This window comes from Rattus norvegicus, chromosome 2 (genome assembly GCF_021556685.1).
Source record: "Rattus norvegicus strain SHRSP/BbbUtx chromosome 2, alternate assembly SHRSP_T2T, whole genome shotgun sequence".
NCBI lineage: Eukaryota > Metazoa > Chordata > Mammalia > Rodentia > Muridae > Rattus > Rattus norvegicus.
Genome location: NC_141535.1, coordinates 46419198 through 46437941, shown reverse-complemented (window position 1 = coordinate 46437941; position 18744 = coordinate 46419198). Strand labels below are relative to the sequence as shown.

Here is an 18744-nt window from a genome sequence, read left to right as displayed (position 1 = left end):
GCGCTGGGGTATATATAAGCCGCGCCATTCTGGGGCTCGGGGTTCTCCTCTTCAAGATGTAATAAACTCTTTGCTGCAGAAGGATCCTGGTGTCCGCGCGTGCGTTCCTGCTGGCGAGACGTTGGGCGTGCGACACTCACACAAAAGTATAGGCTTCCAGGAAAACAAGGTCACCTAGGTATTCCCTACATCCCCATAAAACATAAGATACATACAAGATGTGTAAGAATAAAGGGTGAGCACAGAAATCCCTGGGATCAGTCGAAGGCAGGGCCAAGGGGAGAGTGGAGAACAGGAATATATCTTCAAATGCACAAGGTCCAGACCACGCCCCTGATCAGCTCCCTCCTCAGCCTCAGTTGGCATTTTATCTCCAGGGCAGGGTAGGAGATATACCAACTCCTTTATAATTCCAGGAGTGAGACCCTGAGGACAGGAGTGGGTTGTCTGTCCTCATCATGAATCTTTGTGTCAGGAAAGACCCCAGTAAAAGTTTGTAGAACTAAAATGAAAAAGAATAGCAGTCTGGCTCTCGGGGCATGGCTCAAGGACAGAACACAAATCCATTCACAAGTCCAGGATCCCCAGCAGTGACTACAGAAAGGAATGAAGGAAAGGAGGGAGGGAGAGAGAGAGGGAGAAGCAATGTGCTGTGAAGCCGACTAGAGATGCATCCTCAGCAGATCCAGAAGTCTCTCTGATGGGGAAGGGAGTTGGGTTGCCACACAGAATCCTCAGTTCTCCACAGAAAGGTCTGGTGTTAGCCCTACCTAACTACATGTATTTGCAGAGGATGCCTCCTGCTTCTCTGTGGCTCCCTAGCACTGTCTTACCTTCTAGCTCTCCTGTCTTCACACTGCTAGAGTCTCTTCAAAATAATTTATGATGCTAAATCTGGAAAAACTGCCCAAGATCACCGCTGACTAAAGCATACACATATTCAGGGAAGAGGAACCTGGACACTTTCAAGAGAGGGACAAGTATGATCAAATTTAACAACATTTATCTCTATGCTCTGAGGTGGGGGTGGGGGTAGGATTTGGCTCCCTGTTCATGTTGAAAAATCAAAGCACCAGTCTCTCATCAGAGCTTCCCACGTGGTGGCAGTACACTGTGCCATGGCTAGGGAGGGATGTGGCACTCACTCACCAAAGAACCCACAGTACCTGAACAGTGTGGGGCAGGTCCACAGTGCCACATCATTCTTGGGAGCACCTTGGCCAGTTGCAATCTCCTTTGTCTTAGGTAGCCAGATGAGGGAAAAAATCTACAGTGAGGACCACAAAACAGCAGATGCTAGCAACTTCAGATGCAAAGTGAATGTGCCTAAATTGATTCTCAACTATATTCTGCTCTGTTCTCCTGTCCTCCAGCCTCAGCGAAGATTGGTATTTTTAGAAATTATATCCATCCTGAGGGAGTTTATCACAAGGCATCCAAAGAACAAGGCTCCAGTACAATGAGCCAGGAAATTTAAATGAATTGTGCTCACTGGCCAGGGATAGCCAGACTACACATGAGCTTCCGAGTCAAACTATGGTGAGAAAGCAGAGAAGGAAGAAATGGAGGGAGGAAGGGAGGGGAAGAGAAGTACAAACGGGACTAACGTTGGACACACTAACTAAGAGATTGTAGAAAAAGCACAGAATTGGAATTCCTTTTGGATTCAGAAAGTAAGGAAGGGTGCAATCCTACATTCTATCGTAAATTGTCTTCATAAGATTATAGATTTGGGGTGAAGACGAACTCCAGACACTTACCTGTGAGTGTGTGCTTGGAGTCTGAATGCTCCTCTCAGTATTTACATCCAAAATATGTAGGCATCCGTCCTCCATTCCTCTTCCAACGGCAAGGACCTCAGATTGCCAGGAACACCACTCCATGGCCTATAAATGTTCCAAATAATAACACAGGTAGGTGAGCCCTGGGGAAAGTGAGCTGGAGAAAGATGTGCACAGGTAGCCCAAGTCAAGAGGCCTGCAGCTGCAGCACTCTACCAGGTGAGGGCCAATGTACCCTTCAGAAAGTATTCCCTAGGGACGAGAAGCCACTGCTGAAAGGGGAGATGCCTAATAGAATATTTCCCTATACTATTCTAACAATTGTCAGTACTTTTAGTATAGGAAAAAAACCCTACAAAACAGCACAATTGAAAGCCTGCAAGCTCCACACCCAGCAGAACACTGAGCAGGACAAACTCTGGGCTCTTCTCAAGTCTTCACTGAAGTGCAGCCTCTGCTTATCCACTGGAGTCCTCGTCTTCCAGAGAGTGGTGAGTAAAAGAGAGTTGCACAATTCAAATCGCAGGCCTCTCAAGTCCTAACACACCTCAGAAGATCGATGTATTCACAAATGACTCTACTCAGCTGAAAACTCAGGAGTAACATCTCAGCTGCACTGATAGCCGAGACGACAAGTAGCTTCTGAAGAGAACTTTTATAACTACTTCAGCGACATTCCTCTGCAAATCTCGTCCATCATCCCAGTTCCTAATCTCACTTTTGCATATTATTTTCTGTGCATAAAAGTGTTTTACTGAGTAGCAAATATTGGGTTTACACTGATTTGTTCTCCTATTGATTATTATATAAAACCTTTCTGTTTTAACATACATTGCATCATTCTCATTTTTTAATGTTCTTAACTCTTATTTATGTGTACGTGGGTACGTATGTTTGTGCACACACATGTACCTGAGGAGGCTGGAAGAAAATGTTGGATCTCCTGGAACTGGAGTTACAGGACTTGTGGGCAGTGTTGCGGCTCCTCGGTAAGAGCAGCAGGCTCTCTTACTGCTCCGCCATCTCCCCAGGCCCCTGAATTACCATTTTTACTAATCTCACTGCACTCCATCAGTCTCTGCTGTCCTAACACTGCGCTCATTTTTTGGGTTTGGTTTGTATAGGGTTAGCTGACATTTTTAAAGAGAAATGAGTTGTTTTGTTTGTTTTATATTTCATTTAGAATTTGCTGTCTCACACACTCACACACCACACACACACACACCACACACCACACACACCACACACACACCACACACACCACACACACACACACACACCACACACACCACACACACACACACCCCACACACACACCACACACATACACTACACACCACACACACCACACACACCACACACACACACACACACACACACACTGCACACTGCACCTTTTGTTTCTGACAAATTTCTTTAGATAAATTCCAAATTTCAAAACTGTGGACATAATAATTTTCCAAACAATTATAAATTTTTAAAGCACCAGCACCAAAAAGCATACTATTTTATTCCTGGGTATTTGAAATTAACATGTAACTTAATACCCAGTGAAATGTAATTTTGAAATGACTCTGTGTGATAAATCCTATGTAGTTTGCCTTGTGTCCTGATGCTGTGTTTCTCTAACGTTTTTATAACTAGTCTTCCTTTTAACTACGTACACTTACAGCTTTTCTTACACATTTGCATCCATTTTCTCATTCTGTAAGATTTATTTACTTTATTTTACATGCATGAATGCTGTGCCTGCATGTATGTGTATATGTGTCTGGTGCCCATGGAGGTCAGAAGAAGTACTAGATCCCAGGAAAGAGAGTTGTAGATGATTGAGACCCTAGTGGGTTCTGGAACCTGAACCCAGGTCTTTCGGAAGAGCAGCAAATGCTCTAAACCCTATGTGTCTTCTGGGGGTTTGCCTGCTTGCTCCATAGTAAGGTAATGCAGTCTTCCTCACTGTGTGTTTTATTGTCGTTGTTTTGTTGGTGTGTGTGTGTGTGTGTGTGTGTGTGTGTGTGTGTGTGTGTGTGTGTGTGTCCAAAGAATTGAACCTGGAACATTGTGCATTCTAGACAACTATGAAACAACCCCAGCTCTCATTTTACCTTTTATCTCATTAAATTGCACCTGTTGGCCTTGAATCTACTCTGTAATGGAGGCAGACACAAATTTCCCATCTTCCTGTCTCAGCCACCTAAGTGGCAGGCCTATATCACCAGGCCTGGCTGATTTTCTCTTTTATCTGAGATAGCTGCTGCTCCCTGCTGAAAGCAAACCTAGGCAGCCATTAAATTTTTTACCTTAACTGCCGTGGACTGAGGTATGACTTTCAGTGGCAGGCCCTAGACTATGGGGCCATATTGTCAATAATCCATCATTACACCCACTGGAGAGCAGCCTGACTTGGGTGACCATTTCAGAGCACACTCAGCCTCCTTATGGTGAAAGGTTCCTACATGATGCTGGGCCACCTGAACATCATAGTGATGGACACGCCCCAATCTGGACCCACTGAATTAGAGATAAAGAGGCAGGTTCATGTGTCAAAAAGAGAGAGAGAAAGCCTCACTACCTCCTAACCATGAGAAAACATGGAGAAACGCATAGTTCAAAATAAAGCTTTGGAAAGATTAAGCCCTCTGTGGTACATTCCTCCCACTAATAACAACTATTAACTCTTGAAAAAAGTCAAAATCAAAACTCTTAAAAGTAAAAACAGTTAAACTAAGTCAGGAAGTCAAAGCATGAAGACTCAACCTACCTACCCAAAGGGTGAATGTTTCACTTTTATTTTCTTGTGTGACTTTGTCCTAACCCAGCACCTACAGCAAAGCCTGGGACAGAGCCATCATCTCTGTGGTCAATGACAGGAAGTTTGGGAGGTCAAAGTGTGAGGAGAAATCTTGAACAGAAGTAAGCCAAAGAAAAGTGTCCTCCTGGTCTGAGTACAAGAACTCTCACATGTCTCTGCTTTGCAGCCAGTTGTGTGAGTGAAGAAGACACTCTGGGTAGTCTAGCAAAAGCTGAGAAAAAGGAACAGAGATTTAAAGCATCTACTTAAGTCTCAGCCTGGACTCAGAGCCACATACATGAGGGACAAACTCAGATCACGCAGTCAAGGCTGAAGAAAGGGATCTGAGATTTTAAACACAAGTCAAAGATGGCCAGGCCTAAGAGTTAACCCTAACTAAGGCAAAAGCATCAACATCCTCCAGAGGATTCAAAGGGAAAGCAATATAATATGTGTAATGCCCCGCATATGATTCAATGTAAAGAGAAAACACAATCACTAGATGAAAACCCAATATAACCTAGGTATAAGAATGGCCAGCTAAAGGAAGGATAAGAAGCTTAAGTATAAAACTGATAAAGTAGAAACTACAAAACAAGTCTCTAAAAGAAAAGCACAGGCTATAAATCCATAAATGTAAATGTTTACATTAAATTTAACAAAGCCTAAAATATCCATTAGATGGGCTCAATAGCAAAATTAAAATGGCAGAGTAGCTGTGGGATGATACTCAAAGACCTAATGTGGGCATAATTGGAGCCAAATCTTGGAACCAGAAAAAAGAGGCTTGAAATGACTCTGTAGCTTTCATCAGAAGGGAGAGAAACCAAGAGTCAACGGAACAGCATCTTTCAAATGCTAAAAGTAAGGTCTTCCAACTCAGAATTCTATGTTGATCTGATCAACAAGAAATGCTAAAAGGAGTCCTCCATAATAAAGAGAAGTTATTTAAGAGAATTTGGTAGTTGTCAACAGGATCCAGAAACACCTAGAAGACACACCTCAGCTAGGTATTGTGAGGATGTTAACAGAGAAGCCAAATGAGGAGTGAAGAACGGCTTGCAGTGAATGACACCTTCCAGAGAGAGATCCAAGGAACATGCGACATGTGCCTGCCTTTGTTTCTTCTTCCTGACCAAGTGCACGTGTCATGGATGCTGCTACCGTCCTCCCCTGACATCAGACCCTACTCGGGCCTTCACCACTTGGACTGAGGCTGCTAGGATCTTCACCCTTGTGGACTGAGCAGTTATTGACTCTCAGCCTGTCAGTATGCAGACACCCACTATTAGACTGCCTGGCCTGTATAAGGCAATAAAGTAAATCCCTTCTTACAGTATCTCTATATTCTACTGGCTTTATTTTTTCAAGGAACCCTACCTACTACTATGAAAAAGTTAAATCTTTAAGAATTAAGGAGAACATTAGAACTAGTAAAATATTTGAGCAAACACAAAGGACCATTTTTTCCTCTTATGAAGAAAGATAATTTTTTTACTTACTTTGTGAGTGTGTGTGTATGTGTGAGAGAGAGAGAGAGAGAAAGAGAGAGAGAGAGAGGGAGGTGTGGTGTATGTGTGCTTGTGCAGATACATGTTCAAATGTACCTATGTAACTGTGGAGACCTCAACTGACATTAAGAGTTTTCTTCCATTCTTTCCCTTTTTTATTGAATCTGAGTCCCTTGTGCAACCTAGAACTCTTTAATTCTGGGTAGTGAAGCTAGCCAGCTTGGCCAGGGAATACCCATCTCAGCCTCCTAAGTGCTGAATCACAGGCACCTAGCCAACAATATGGCTGGTTAGATTTTACATGGGTTCTAGGATCCAAACACTGGTCTTCAAGCTTGTAGGACAAATGCTTTATCTACTAAGTTATCTTTTCAGCCCAATTTTCTTATAATACAATGGAAGGGTTTTCAATCAGTGTCATGTAAAGCACATGACAGATACAGTAACTTGAGAACATATAATGCCTATAGCAATCAATATAAACACACAATAAAGACACCCAGTCCAAAAGTCAATAGATCCATGAAAGAAGGACAGAAGTAGAAAATATGCAAGAAATGAGCCTTGGGCAAGCCTACATTTAGAGCACAAAGAGATAGAAGAGGACCAGGGACCAGCCAAAGGGCCAGAACAGAGTGGTTATAAAGTCAGGATGCTTATGTGTTCATTTTAAATAGACACAGTAGCAGGCAACCCAGAAGAATCATGAATCAGGGGTCTCAAGTTGAAGTATTTAGAAGGGCAGTTCCAATGAACAGGGTGGTGAGATTTAGAATCCCACCACAGTGGACTCAAGACAGCCAAGAAAAAGACAGATGTGGTCAATATAAACATCCCCTGGCAAGTTTTACTGCTGCACTCTGTCCCCTCACCTCCATCATCTGGCCCATGGCCGCCTGCCTTCTTGAGGAGTTCTGAGGGGCCCCAGGAACATCCAGGTTAGACCCCTTCCTAACCAGTCCCCTGCCTGCTTGGTTCACCTGGTGCACAGTCAGTAGAAGTGAGCTGCATACTGTCCCATGAGCTCCATTGTCAGGCTCACAGCTCTGCCTGCCTCTCAAGGAGTCCTGCCAGCATTAGGAACATCCAGTCAACACCAGATGGCCAAAGGCCAGCATGAGAACACAATCAACAAGATCCAGGGCACCATGGCACCACCAAGCCCGGCTGTCCTATTACAGCAAGCCCTGAATCCCAACCGAACCAGAGCACAAGAAAATGACCTTACATCCAATCTTATAAAGATGACAGAGGCCTTTAAAGAGGAAATGAATAAATCCCTTAAAGAAATAAAGGAAAATACAAACAGGTGAAGGAAATGAATAAAATTGTTCAAGATCTGAAAATGGAAATAGAAACAATAAAGAAAACACAAACGGGGGGATTCCTGGAGATGGAAAACCTAGGAAGACAACAGGAAGTACAGACACAAGCATCACCAACAGAATGCGAGAGATGGAGAAAGAATCTCAGGCGTAGAAGATGCGGTTTAAGAAATTGATACACTGGTCAAAGAAAATGTTAACTCCCAAAAGTTCCTGACACAAAGCATAGGGGAAATCTGAGACACTGTGGAAAGGACACACATAAGAAAAATGGAAATAGAAGAAAGAGAAGATTCCAGGCGCCAAAGTCTAGAATATATTTTCAAACAAATTCGTAAAAGAAAATTTCCCCAACCTGAGGAGATGCCTATAAACATAAAGAAGCTTACAGAACACCAAATCGATTGGACCAGAAAAGAAAATCCTCCAGCCACATAGTAAAACACTAAATGTACAGAACAAAGAAAATATTAAAAGCTACAACAGAAAAAGCTAGGCAGCAGGTAAAGGCAGGCCTGTGGGAATCACTGTTGCCGGGAGGAAAGGGAAGAGCTGGGCTGGACACCGCTGAATCTCCTAAGAGAGAAGTCACCTCTGGTTCCATCTCGACAACCTCTGCTCGTCCCTCTGTGGACGCTCCCCTCCCTCGTCAGGGGAGCTCATCGTCCTCCCCACCTGCCAGTTCATCCTTTATTTCAACCACTAACTTCACGGTCACTGGTCTGCCAAAGCTGCTCCATCCCACCAACTCCTTTCATGAGGCATTTGAAGCAGTTTTCCCTCCACAAACCGCTTTCCTCTGCTTCACAAGCTTGTGACAACACTGAATCCACTCTTGATTCTTTGTTTTCTATATTGTATGCATATACTGTAACACACAGTGTAAACTGTCTTCGTTCTTCTTAAATTTCTCTTAGTCAACAAGTCCCAAGTTAAATATCCATAACTGAGTCTTGAATTCTCCACGACCTGTATCTACCTACCGGTAGCTCAGCGGCAACCTTTGCTACCATTATCAGTAACTCCCAACGTTCTGCCTTTGCTCATGCCACACCAACGGCCTTCTCATCTCCCCTCTACCCTTACTAGTCTCACCCATCTTCAATGATGCAGTTTATGCCTGGATATCACTATTGGCATGCTGGCAATCTGTCCTGTGTTTGTCAATTAGCACGGTCTTCCAAAATAAATCACCCAAGGTGACTGTTTTACTGATTGGACATATCTACATTTGAAATCCATGTAGGTCATAAAGAAAAAGTAGGTCAACATCAGTTCAGTTCATTCTGACTTAGGGAAACAAAGATGTATTAGTGAGAAACAATACTCATGTCCTACCACCAACAATACCCATTCCTAAACATTAAAGCAGTGCCTGAAGTATGCCAGTTATATTAAGTATCGTTGCATGGTGTATTCTGTGGACGTGAAGCAACACATGGGCTCTTCTGGAATCAGACTTCAGGTCTGTGTCAGAGCATTGACTGCGTCTTGTTATTTCAGCTCAACTAAGCAGGGACTCACAGTAGTCATTTCGAAGACCAGGGGGATGAATCTTCACCTCCGATTGGCATGTGGAATGGCGGACACCGCTGAATCTCCTAAGGTAAAATTCATCTCCAGCCCCATCTCTACAACCTGCAGGAAACAAACAGCTCTACACATCTCTAAGATCCCACAAATACGGTATTTCTCCCACGGGTGGTAAGAGATTACAGAGTGAGAAAGATAGTAGACTCTCTGATAAAACTGTGACCAAAAAATGCAGGAGGAAAGAAAATAGAGAAGGGTTCAGTACGGACTTTGAATAAGAGTTAAGAATTATTAGTGGCACTTTTCAACAGAGCACTTACATGGCAGACATAAACTCAGACGAAGCTCTCATGAGGGACACAGTGCACCATGTCAGGCTTTGAATATTCATCTTGTCCTTTAAGGTTTTTTAAAGAAATTGAATTTTGTATGTCTGCATATCCAACGCAGCCATGGTCACCTAGAAGATCTAAGTCTACTCTATCTGTTCATAAACAGTTATTGACTTACTGATCTTAGCTTTTTAATCTTACTGCACTAGAATACAGCTACCATTTTTTGGCTAATTTTACCCGTGACTATTTGGGCCCATGTTTCTATCATTTCTTCTAAGTTTTCACCAAAAGGCCCCACCAAGTCTAAACCACTGGCCACTATTCTCTCATCTCTAGCCCTCAACATATTACCAAACTGATAATGATATATATATATCAACAGGAAACAAGATAACAAGGGTTATCTTGCGGTTTCTGTGACTAAATGGTTTCTGATAAAAGCCCAGGAGGCTCACAGTACTATACCAAGAAAGCCAATTAATTGTTACTCACAAATGCCCATCTTGGGGTTCACTATGAACACCTGCAACTGTCAGGACTGAAGTTACTGAAAACACTCAGGCCTTCTGATAAAAGGTTATAAAATATTTAACAAAATCAATACCCAGCACATTAACAACTGAGATAAGGATGTAACTTCATACTGAGTGCTTGTCTAGCTTGTACAAGGACTTGGACTCAAGCCCAACAGTGGAGAGAGAGAGAGAGAGAGAGAAAATCAACCAATCAATCAATAAGAAGAACAACAAAAAAGATTCTTACAACTAATGAGTAAAGCTGCAGAATATAAAGCTAATATGAAAGTCAATTGCATTATTATATGCCATCAACTAGAATTTAAAATTGAAAACAAATCGTATTTGTATTATTAAGCCCAAAATTTAAATGTTTTAAGTATAATCTCAAAAAAAGCATGTAAAATATGTAAATGAGGGGCTGAGGAAATAGCTCAGGAGTTAAGAGGCACTGACTGCTTTTCCGGAGGTCCTGATGGTTCACAATCATCTATAATGGAATCCGATGACCTCTTCTGGTGTGTCTGAAGACAGATACAGTGTGCTCACATACATAAAATAAATAAATCTTTTTAAAAATTTGTATATGAAAAATACATTTAAAACTTTGGTGCATCTCGGGGTTGGGGATTTAGCTCAGTGGTAGAGCGCTTGCCTAGCAAGCGCAAGGCCCTGGGTTTGGTCCCCAGCTCCGAAAAAAGAAAAAAAAAAAAAACTTTGGTGCATCTCTGCAGGAAGGTTTTTCACATAAAAGACTATGGGCACTCTCTATGTCCGCATGCCAGTCCTAACTGTTTGATTGACCAATGCAATCACAATCAAACTCGGCAAGCTATTTTATGGCTATCGATAAGGTAATTCTAAGCCATATGGAGACATGAAGAGCAAAAACAGTTAACACATATTGAAGGACGAACATTACCCACCTTCAAAACTTACTGAGAAACTGCAGTCACTGGGACCATGTGACCCTGACTGAAGAACCAACAAGCCTGATGGGACGAGATGGGGAGCCTAGAGACACTAATGCCTAACGCCCTCGTCTGGTTATGGAGGAAGGGACAGAGACAACGTGTGGAGAAAGAGAACCCTTCAACTGCTTCTGCAGCCGCTGGATTCCATACTTGGAAAACTGAATCTACACATAGACCTTATGCTCTTCACAAACATTAATTCAAAGTGGATCACAGACCACAGCTGTCAGAAAACGGCATGGGAGAAACCCTGGATGAACTTGAGTTTTGTGCTTACCTTTTAGATAGAACACCAAGAACAAAACTCATGACCCTGGACTTGGGTAAAATCTAAACTTCGTTCTGCAAGATATGATCAAGAGATGAGAAGCAAGTCATTCTCCACATCTGATAAAGGTTGGTTTTTCAAAATGTACAAAGAGACATTTAAGCCTGAACAAACACTGTCAAGATGGCTCAGAAGGTCCTTGCCACCAAACCTGACAGCCTGAATTCAATCTACAAAACCCACATGGCGGAAAGAGAAAATCAATTCCCACAAATTTTATTTGATATCTATATGCATGTATATATTTTATGCCTTATAAAATGTCATATATATGCTATAATTTATATGTTATCTAAAGCATTAGAATGAAAGAGATGCATTCTCCCAGCCTTTCAGGGTTTTTTAACCTGGTACAAAAGCATCGTAGAAGAATACAGTTACTGCTGCTCAGACAAAAGAATGAGAGGAGTGAGCTAGAGAACTCACTGGAGTGTGCGAGCTCCTAGGTTTACCCACCACAGCAGCAGAACTTCAGAAGGAGGAAGGAAGAGTGGGGAAAGGGAGAAGAACGGGGAAGCTGAGGCTGGGCGCCCTCCAGACATTTCAGTCCGCTTTAACTTATTACTCTAAAAATCAAAAGAGGGTGATTCCTCCTCTCGTCGCCACAATCTACTTCTAGAGCAACCCCCCCCCCCAAAGAACGTGTTCAAAACCTGAGCCGTGTGCTCATTTTTACATACCTAACTCTATTTCCTCCACCACCCATTTTACTGCCAGGAAATATAGGCTTAAAAACTAAATATGTACGAAGCTCTAGAAAATTAAGTTGTGTTTCTGTGAGGTTTTTATACAATGCTTAGAACTTTCAGAATTTTAATGAAAAATTAAGAGCACAAAAGCGCTCCTCTTCAGAAGCGAGGCGCTCTCTCTCTCTCTCTCTCTCTCTCTCTCTCTCTCTCTCTCTGTGTGTGTGTGTGTGTGTGTGTGTGTGTGTGTGTGTCTCCCCCTCTGTTCACATTTGTATCTGAGGTCCAACCCATATTTACAAGATTTTATTTCAAAAGAAGAAATAACAAGTTTGTTTCCTTGGATTTTCAAGGTGAGGCACTAAGTCCTTATCTCAATAGATTTCTCACGCAGAACTCGGCTCTACAGTCCTGGCTAACAGTGCTTCAGACGACCCAATGTGTTAACGGAGAGAACAGGTAGAGAGGAGAATGTGTGGGAAGCTCAGAAACAAACGTTTCATGTGTTCTAAATTGGTCTGCCCTAAGAAGTTTTGGAAACTTCCACAACATTACCTTACTGAGCTGCAGGATCATTCGGATACATCTCCAACCCCTCCATCCTGGTTTTGGGCTCCAGCTGGTGCACTTAAAAGTCACAGGAGTTGCCTACCATGATGCTAACGGGACTAATCAGGAGTGGATAAAGCGTAGAAAAATGCTTCAGGCCAGGCAGGCCCACACCTTTAATCCCAGCACCTCAGAATCAGAGAGAGACAGCCTGGTCCACAGAGTGGGTTCTAGGGCAGCGAGGACTACACAGAGACACCATATCCAAAAAGGAGAGAGAGAGAGAGAGAGAGAGAGAGAGAGAGAGAGAGAGAGAGAGAGAGAGAGGGAGAGAGGAGAGAGGGAGAGAGAGAAGGAGAGGGAGAGAGAGAGAAAGAGAGAGGAGAGAGAGAGGAAGAGAAAAGGGGAGAGGGGGAGAGAGGGGGGATAAAGAGAGAGGGAGAGAGGGAGAGAGAGAGAGAATAAATACAGCGCTAGAAAGTAAAACACAAGATTTTTCTGGATGTTAAATAAAGGGTCAATAATAGCTGACTGCAAAGAGCATGAGAAAGAGAATGCTACAAGGAAATTTCCCTTTAAAGATTAAAACTAGAGTGCCCCAAGTGGCAGAACATGGCCTGTACCCAGTACTCAGGAGGCAGAGGCAGGAAGATTGTGAATTGTGACAGCCTGAACAACGTTTTGAAACTTTGTCTCAAAAAATTTTAAACTGAGATAGCCAAATTTAAATTTTAATATCAAGGATGTCATTAATTTGCCAGAGAAGAGAGAAAATGGAACAGAGAAGAAAAAATAAGAAAATCAATCCAGAAGTATCAATAATCAGTTTAAAATAGAAAGAAGAAAAAGAAACAAAGATGAAGACATTAAGAAAAAATTAAGGAGAATTTTAGTGTATGGAAAGGCACCCTACATGGAGGTTTGGGTGACAGCTGCTGCCCCACCTTGCTGATAGCAGCAGGTGACTTAGGGGATCAGCACTGGAGCCAGAAAGGACGTCTACTGAGAAACTGAACTCTATTAACTGTTTATTGGCCTGTGAGAATAAAAAGGAAATGAAATCACGTGCACATACACACACACACACACACACACACACATGCACGCACACACACATACACACACATACACACATACGTACACACACATACACACCCACATACACACACATACAACACACATACACACACATACAACACAACACATACACACACACATACACACATACACTCACACACACACACACATACACACATACACACACACACTCACACACACATACACACACACACACACACAAACACTCACACACACACTCTGTCAGGCCCAAACACCAGTTTCATCAATTTCACATGTTCATATGCATACTTGTATATACATATATACAGACATACACACACACACATACACACACATATACACATACACATACACACACATACACATACACACACATACACATACACACATACACACACACATATACATACACACTCACACTCATACACACATACACTCTGCCAGGCCCAAACACCAGTTTCATCAATTTCACATGTTCATATACATACTTGTATATACATATATACAGACATACACACACACATACACACATACACACATTTACACTCACATACATACACACAACACATACACACAACACATACACACACATACACACACTCACACACACATATACACATACACACACACATACACACACATACACTCACACACATACACACAACACATACACACACACTCACACACACACACATATACACATACACACACACATACACTCACACACATACACACAACACATACACACACATACACACAACACATACACACACACTCACACACACACACACACACATATACACATACACACACATACACTCACACACACACACTCTGCCAGGCCCAAACACCAGTTTCATCAATTTCACATGTTCATATGCATACTTGTATATACATATATACAGACATACACACACACATATACACACACACATGCACACACATACACACACACACACACACACACACACACACACACACACACACACATGCACATTTGGTGGATAGGGCAGAGCCCCAACAGCCACAATATTTTTCTCCCAGCTTTTTTATAGCTTCTTAGACAAAAGTTCTTCATGAAATTACCTCGCAGATAAAGTATTACACAAAAGAGAGTTACATAAGGATGTGGATAGTAAGTTCAAAGCAGTGTTTCATTCTATAAGCTCATTATGAGTTCAAAGCAACAGTTTCCCGTGGCCTTTCTTTATCATAGTGCACACCTGTGGTCTCATCCTTGGAACTGACCTAGAATGGATGTTTTTCCTTGATCACAAATCTGTCCCAAGTCTATGTCTCTTCTTAGTGCAGCTTATGAAAGCTCACTGTATTCTTTGCTATGCAGCCTTTATTTACTATTCTATGAGGAGGGGCACATCTATTCTTGATTCTAACTTTATTGCATCTTTCTAGCAAAACAACTAAACATCTCCTTAAACTTTCTAAAATTAGTTTAATCAAATCAGGAATTCTATGAAGTCATGAATTCATCTAAACAGCACTATTATGTGAAAGTACATCTTTATATTGATCGTAGGAGACTTGTCTAATAGGGTGGGCTGATGTCCAGGAACCACTAAGCCATGTAATGGTGGCAGAAAAGGCCTATCAGCAGTAGGAAACAGCCCTGGGATGAAGTCTCTGGGGCCCGTGCCTCACAGAGCTCACCCATCCTAGCTATGCAGAACAGTGGGCCATGTCCAGAAAACACATTTGCTTGCCATTTCCTTTCCTACAGGGCTTGTGCCAGGCCACCAGATGTTGCTTTTAACATACAATGAAGTGGAGGTGAGTAGTAATGCCAAGATTTATCACCCTGGAATTCCAGAACACTGGAGATAGGAGATGCTGCTCACAGTGGCCAGAGGGGAAGTTGGGTAGAATACAGAATACAGGATGTCAGAACAGAACAGGACTTCTCAACACTTGTGAGCTAGGAAACATGATGTCCACAATTTGGGGTAAAACTGAGATTTGCAACCAGTCAAACTCTGACTCAAATGTGAGTGCCATAGACATTTGCAGAAACAGTGGACCTAGTGTCAGAGGAAGAGGAGCTCCAGGATTATACTCTGCAGCAGGCCAGGTGAGCAGCCTGCCCTTCAGACTGGCTGAGGGACACCAGAGAAAAGAGGGGAGTGAGCAAACGCATGGTCGTGTTATCAGTAGTGAGAAACAGCATGGATGCCGATGGGAGGCAGTTTTGTAGACATATTTAAAGAAAGCAGAAAGACCAGCAGGTGAAACAGGCTAGAGGAGAAGGCTGCCGCCAGTGAATACAGTTGTACGATAACACGATATGGACACTGCCTAGTGAGTCTGGCTTGGTTTTGCAAAGTGTAATAGAGGCACATCCAGAAACCAAAGAATCAATGAAGAAAGAGGGAATCTGAGGTCTTGTCTGCTATGCAAGATTCCCCATGAAGTCTAAATACATAAGGAATGGCCGTCTACCAATGAAGCATAGCAAATACTGAAGGGAGAACTAAGAATGATAGCCTGATTGGGAGTGAAGGTGGCCAAAGCAGAGAATTATGGGAGTTATCCAACTTGTATAAGGATGCTGACTTAGTCTAGTAAATAGAGGTAACATTTTAAAGTAAGGAAGGAGTGAAAGAGGTGGGGACAAGCGACAGCTGGAATGACGGATCTGAGAGTCTCTGTCCCCATACCTGTCTAGACACACCGGGACTCCTCACAGAGACACATTTTCCCATCAGTTTGCTGAACTCCCTTCTGGGTTGCAAATAGCTGATTTAGGCATTTCTGGAAGCCAATGCACAAAAAGAGAACACGTCTTTAGGAACACACGTGTACATCTCAGGCGTGATGGGTGAAAGGACTGCAGCTGAGTGCCCTGGAGAGGTCAAAGCTCTCAGCATGATGAGCAGTGCTGTAAGTCTTCCTGAGTCTCCCCTCAGCAACTCCACACAGCAGGGATTACTGAGCTAAACTAAAAGCCTTTCTTTATTCTCCCAGCCCAGACACCGACTTCAGTAAGGGTCCAATCACAAGCCAATAGCCTGTACTCATGAGAAATAGGAATAGCCGACCTCAAGCAGCTTAAGGAAATTCCCTAATTTCTGTAAACACAAAAATATAATTGCTGTTTTACTTGGGCAGTATATAGAATATTCTTCTGACATCTGTTTGCCCAATTTTAATCAAAACTATGTAGAAAAATTAGAAATAAATGCAAATAAAAAGAAGCATTGGCATTTTCAAAATATATAAAGATAAGTAAGTAAAGCAGGGAAGATTCTTTTTTGGTCTCCACAGCCCAGAAATAATTCTCTTTTTTTTTCTAAAAAAATAATTTTATTACAGTAACATTCCGAGTTTTAAAAATCTGTCCAATAATTCTCTTTATAAGCATTGTTTTAATATTTTGATTTCCTCCACTGTGGCAATGTAATGAGATAAAAAAATCTCATATTGTAAGAAACTGGAATTTTTGTTGGACCTCACAGCCAGAGTTACTATTTCACCTTGAAATCACGTGAGATTGCTATCCTACTGTGTGCTCGGCCTGTTTCTTTAACCATCCTTTAACCTCATACAAAAGCCTGTATTCAACAAAACTGGAAAGTCTGGAGGAAATGGACAATTTTCTAGACAAATACCAGGTACCAAAGTTAAGTCAGGATCAGATAAACCATCTAAACAATCCCATAACTCCTAAAGAAATAGAAGCAGTTATTAAAATTCTCCCAACCAAAAAGAGCCCAGGACCAGATGGGTTTAGTGAAGAATTCTATCAGACCTTCATAAAAGACCTCATACCAATACTATCCAAACTATTCCACAAAATAGAAACAGACAGAGCATTATCCAAATCCTTCTATGAAGCCACAGTGTGTTTATAACTAAACCACACAAAGACCCAACAAAGAAAGAGAACTTCAGACCAATTTCCTTTATGAATATTGATGCAAAAATACTCAGTAAAATTCTCACAAACTGAATCCAAGAACACATCAAAACAATCATCCATCATGATCAAGTAGGCTTCATCCTAGGGATGCAGGGATGGTTTAATATATGGAAATCCATCAATGTAATTCACTATATAAACAAACTCAAAGGAAAAAAAAAGCACATGATCATGTCATTAGATGCTGAGAAAGCATTTGACAAAATTCAACACTCCTTCATGATAAAAAGTCCTAGAAAGAATAAGAATTCAAGGCCCATACCTAAACATAGTAAAAGCAATATTCAGCAAACCAGTAGCTAACATTAAACTAAATGGAGAGAAACTTGGAGCAATCCCACTAAAAATCAGGGACTAGACAAGGCTGCCCACTCTCTCCCTACTTATTCAATGTAGTTCTCAAAGTCCTAGCCAGAGCAATCAGACAACAAAAGGAGGTCAAAGAGATACAAATTGGAAAAGAAGAAGTCAAAGTATCACTATTTGCAGATGATATGATAGTATACTTACATGACCCCTAAAGTTCCACCAGAGAACTACTAAGCCTGATAAACAACTTCAGCAAAGTGGCTGGGTATAAAATTAACTCAAACAAATCAGTAGCCTTCCTCTACTCAAAGGATAAACAGGCTGAGAAAGGAATTAGGGAAATGATACCTTTCACAATAGTCCCAAATAACATACCTCGGGTGTGACTCTAAGTGAAAGATCTGTATGACAAGAACTTCAAGTCTCTGAAGAAAGAAATTGAAGAAGATCTCAGAAGCTGGAAAGACCTCCAATGTTCATGGATTGGCAGGATTAATATAGTAAAAGTGGCCATTTTGCCAAAAGCAATCTACAGATTCAATAATACAATACCCGTCAAAACTTGAACTCAATTCTTCATAGAGTTAGAAATAGCAATTTGCAAATTCATTTGGGATAACAAAAAACCCAGGATAGCAAAAACTATCCTCAACAATAAAAGAACTTGTGGGAAAATCACCATCCCTGATCTCAAGCTATATTACAGAGCAATAGTGATAAAAACTGTATGGTATTTGTACAGAGACAGGCAGGTAGATCAGTGGAATAGAACTGAGGACCCAGAAATTAACCCACACACCTATGGTCACTTGATCTTTGACAAAGGAGGTAAAATCATCCAATGGAAAGGAAATAGCATTTTCAACAACTACTGCTGGTTCAACTGGAGGTCAGCATGTAGAAGAATGCAAATTGATCCATTCTTATCACCCTATACAAAGCTTAAGTCCATGTGGGTCAAGGACCTCCACATCAAATCAGATACACTCAAACTAATAGAAGAAAAAGTGAGGAAGAGTCTCGAACACATGGGCACTAGGGAAAATTTCCTGAATAAAACACCAATGGCTTATGCTCTAAGATCAAGAATCCA

General features: G+C 41.8%; 1 protein-coding gene across 1 annotated transcript in view; it reads right to left on the bottom strand.

Annotated features, from left to right (window-relative positions):
* Cdc20b (cell division cycle 20B) overlaps window positions 1-18744 on the bottom strand; it is a 50170-nt gene that overhangs the window by 19497 nt on the left and 11929 nt on the right. The window contains 8 exon segments of the mRNA XM_087640456.1: window positions 1150-1267; window positions 1761-1886; window positions 4082-4118; window positions 4120-4183; window positions 4186-4292; window positions 4608-4683; window positions 8933-9046; window positions 16081-16174. Of these exon segments, the coding sequence (XP_087496582.1) occupies window positions 1150-1267; window positions 1761-1886; window positions 4082-4118; window positions 4120-4183; window positions 4186-4292; window positions 4608-4683; window positions 8933-9046; window positions 16081-16174 (736 nt within the window).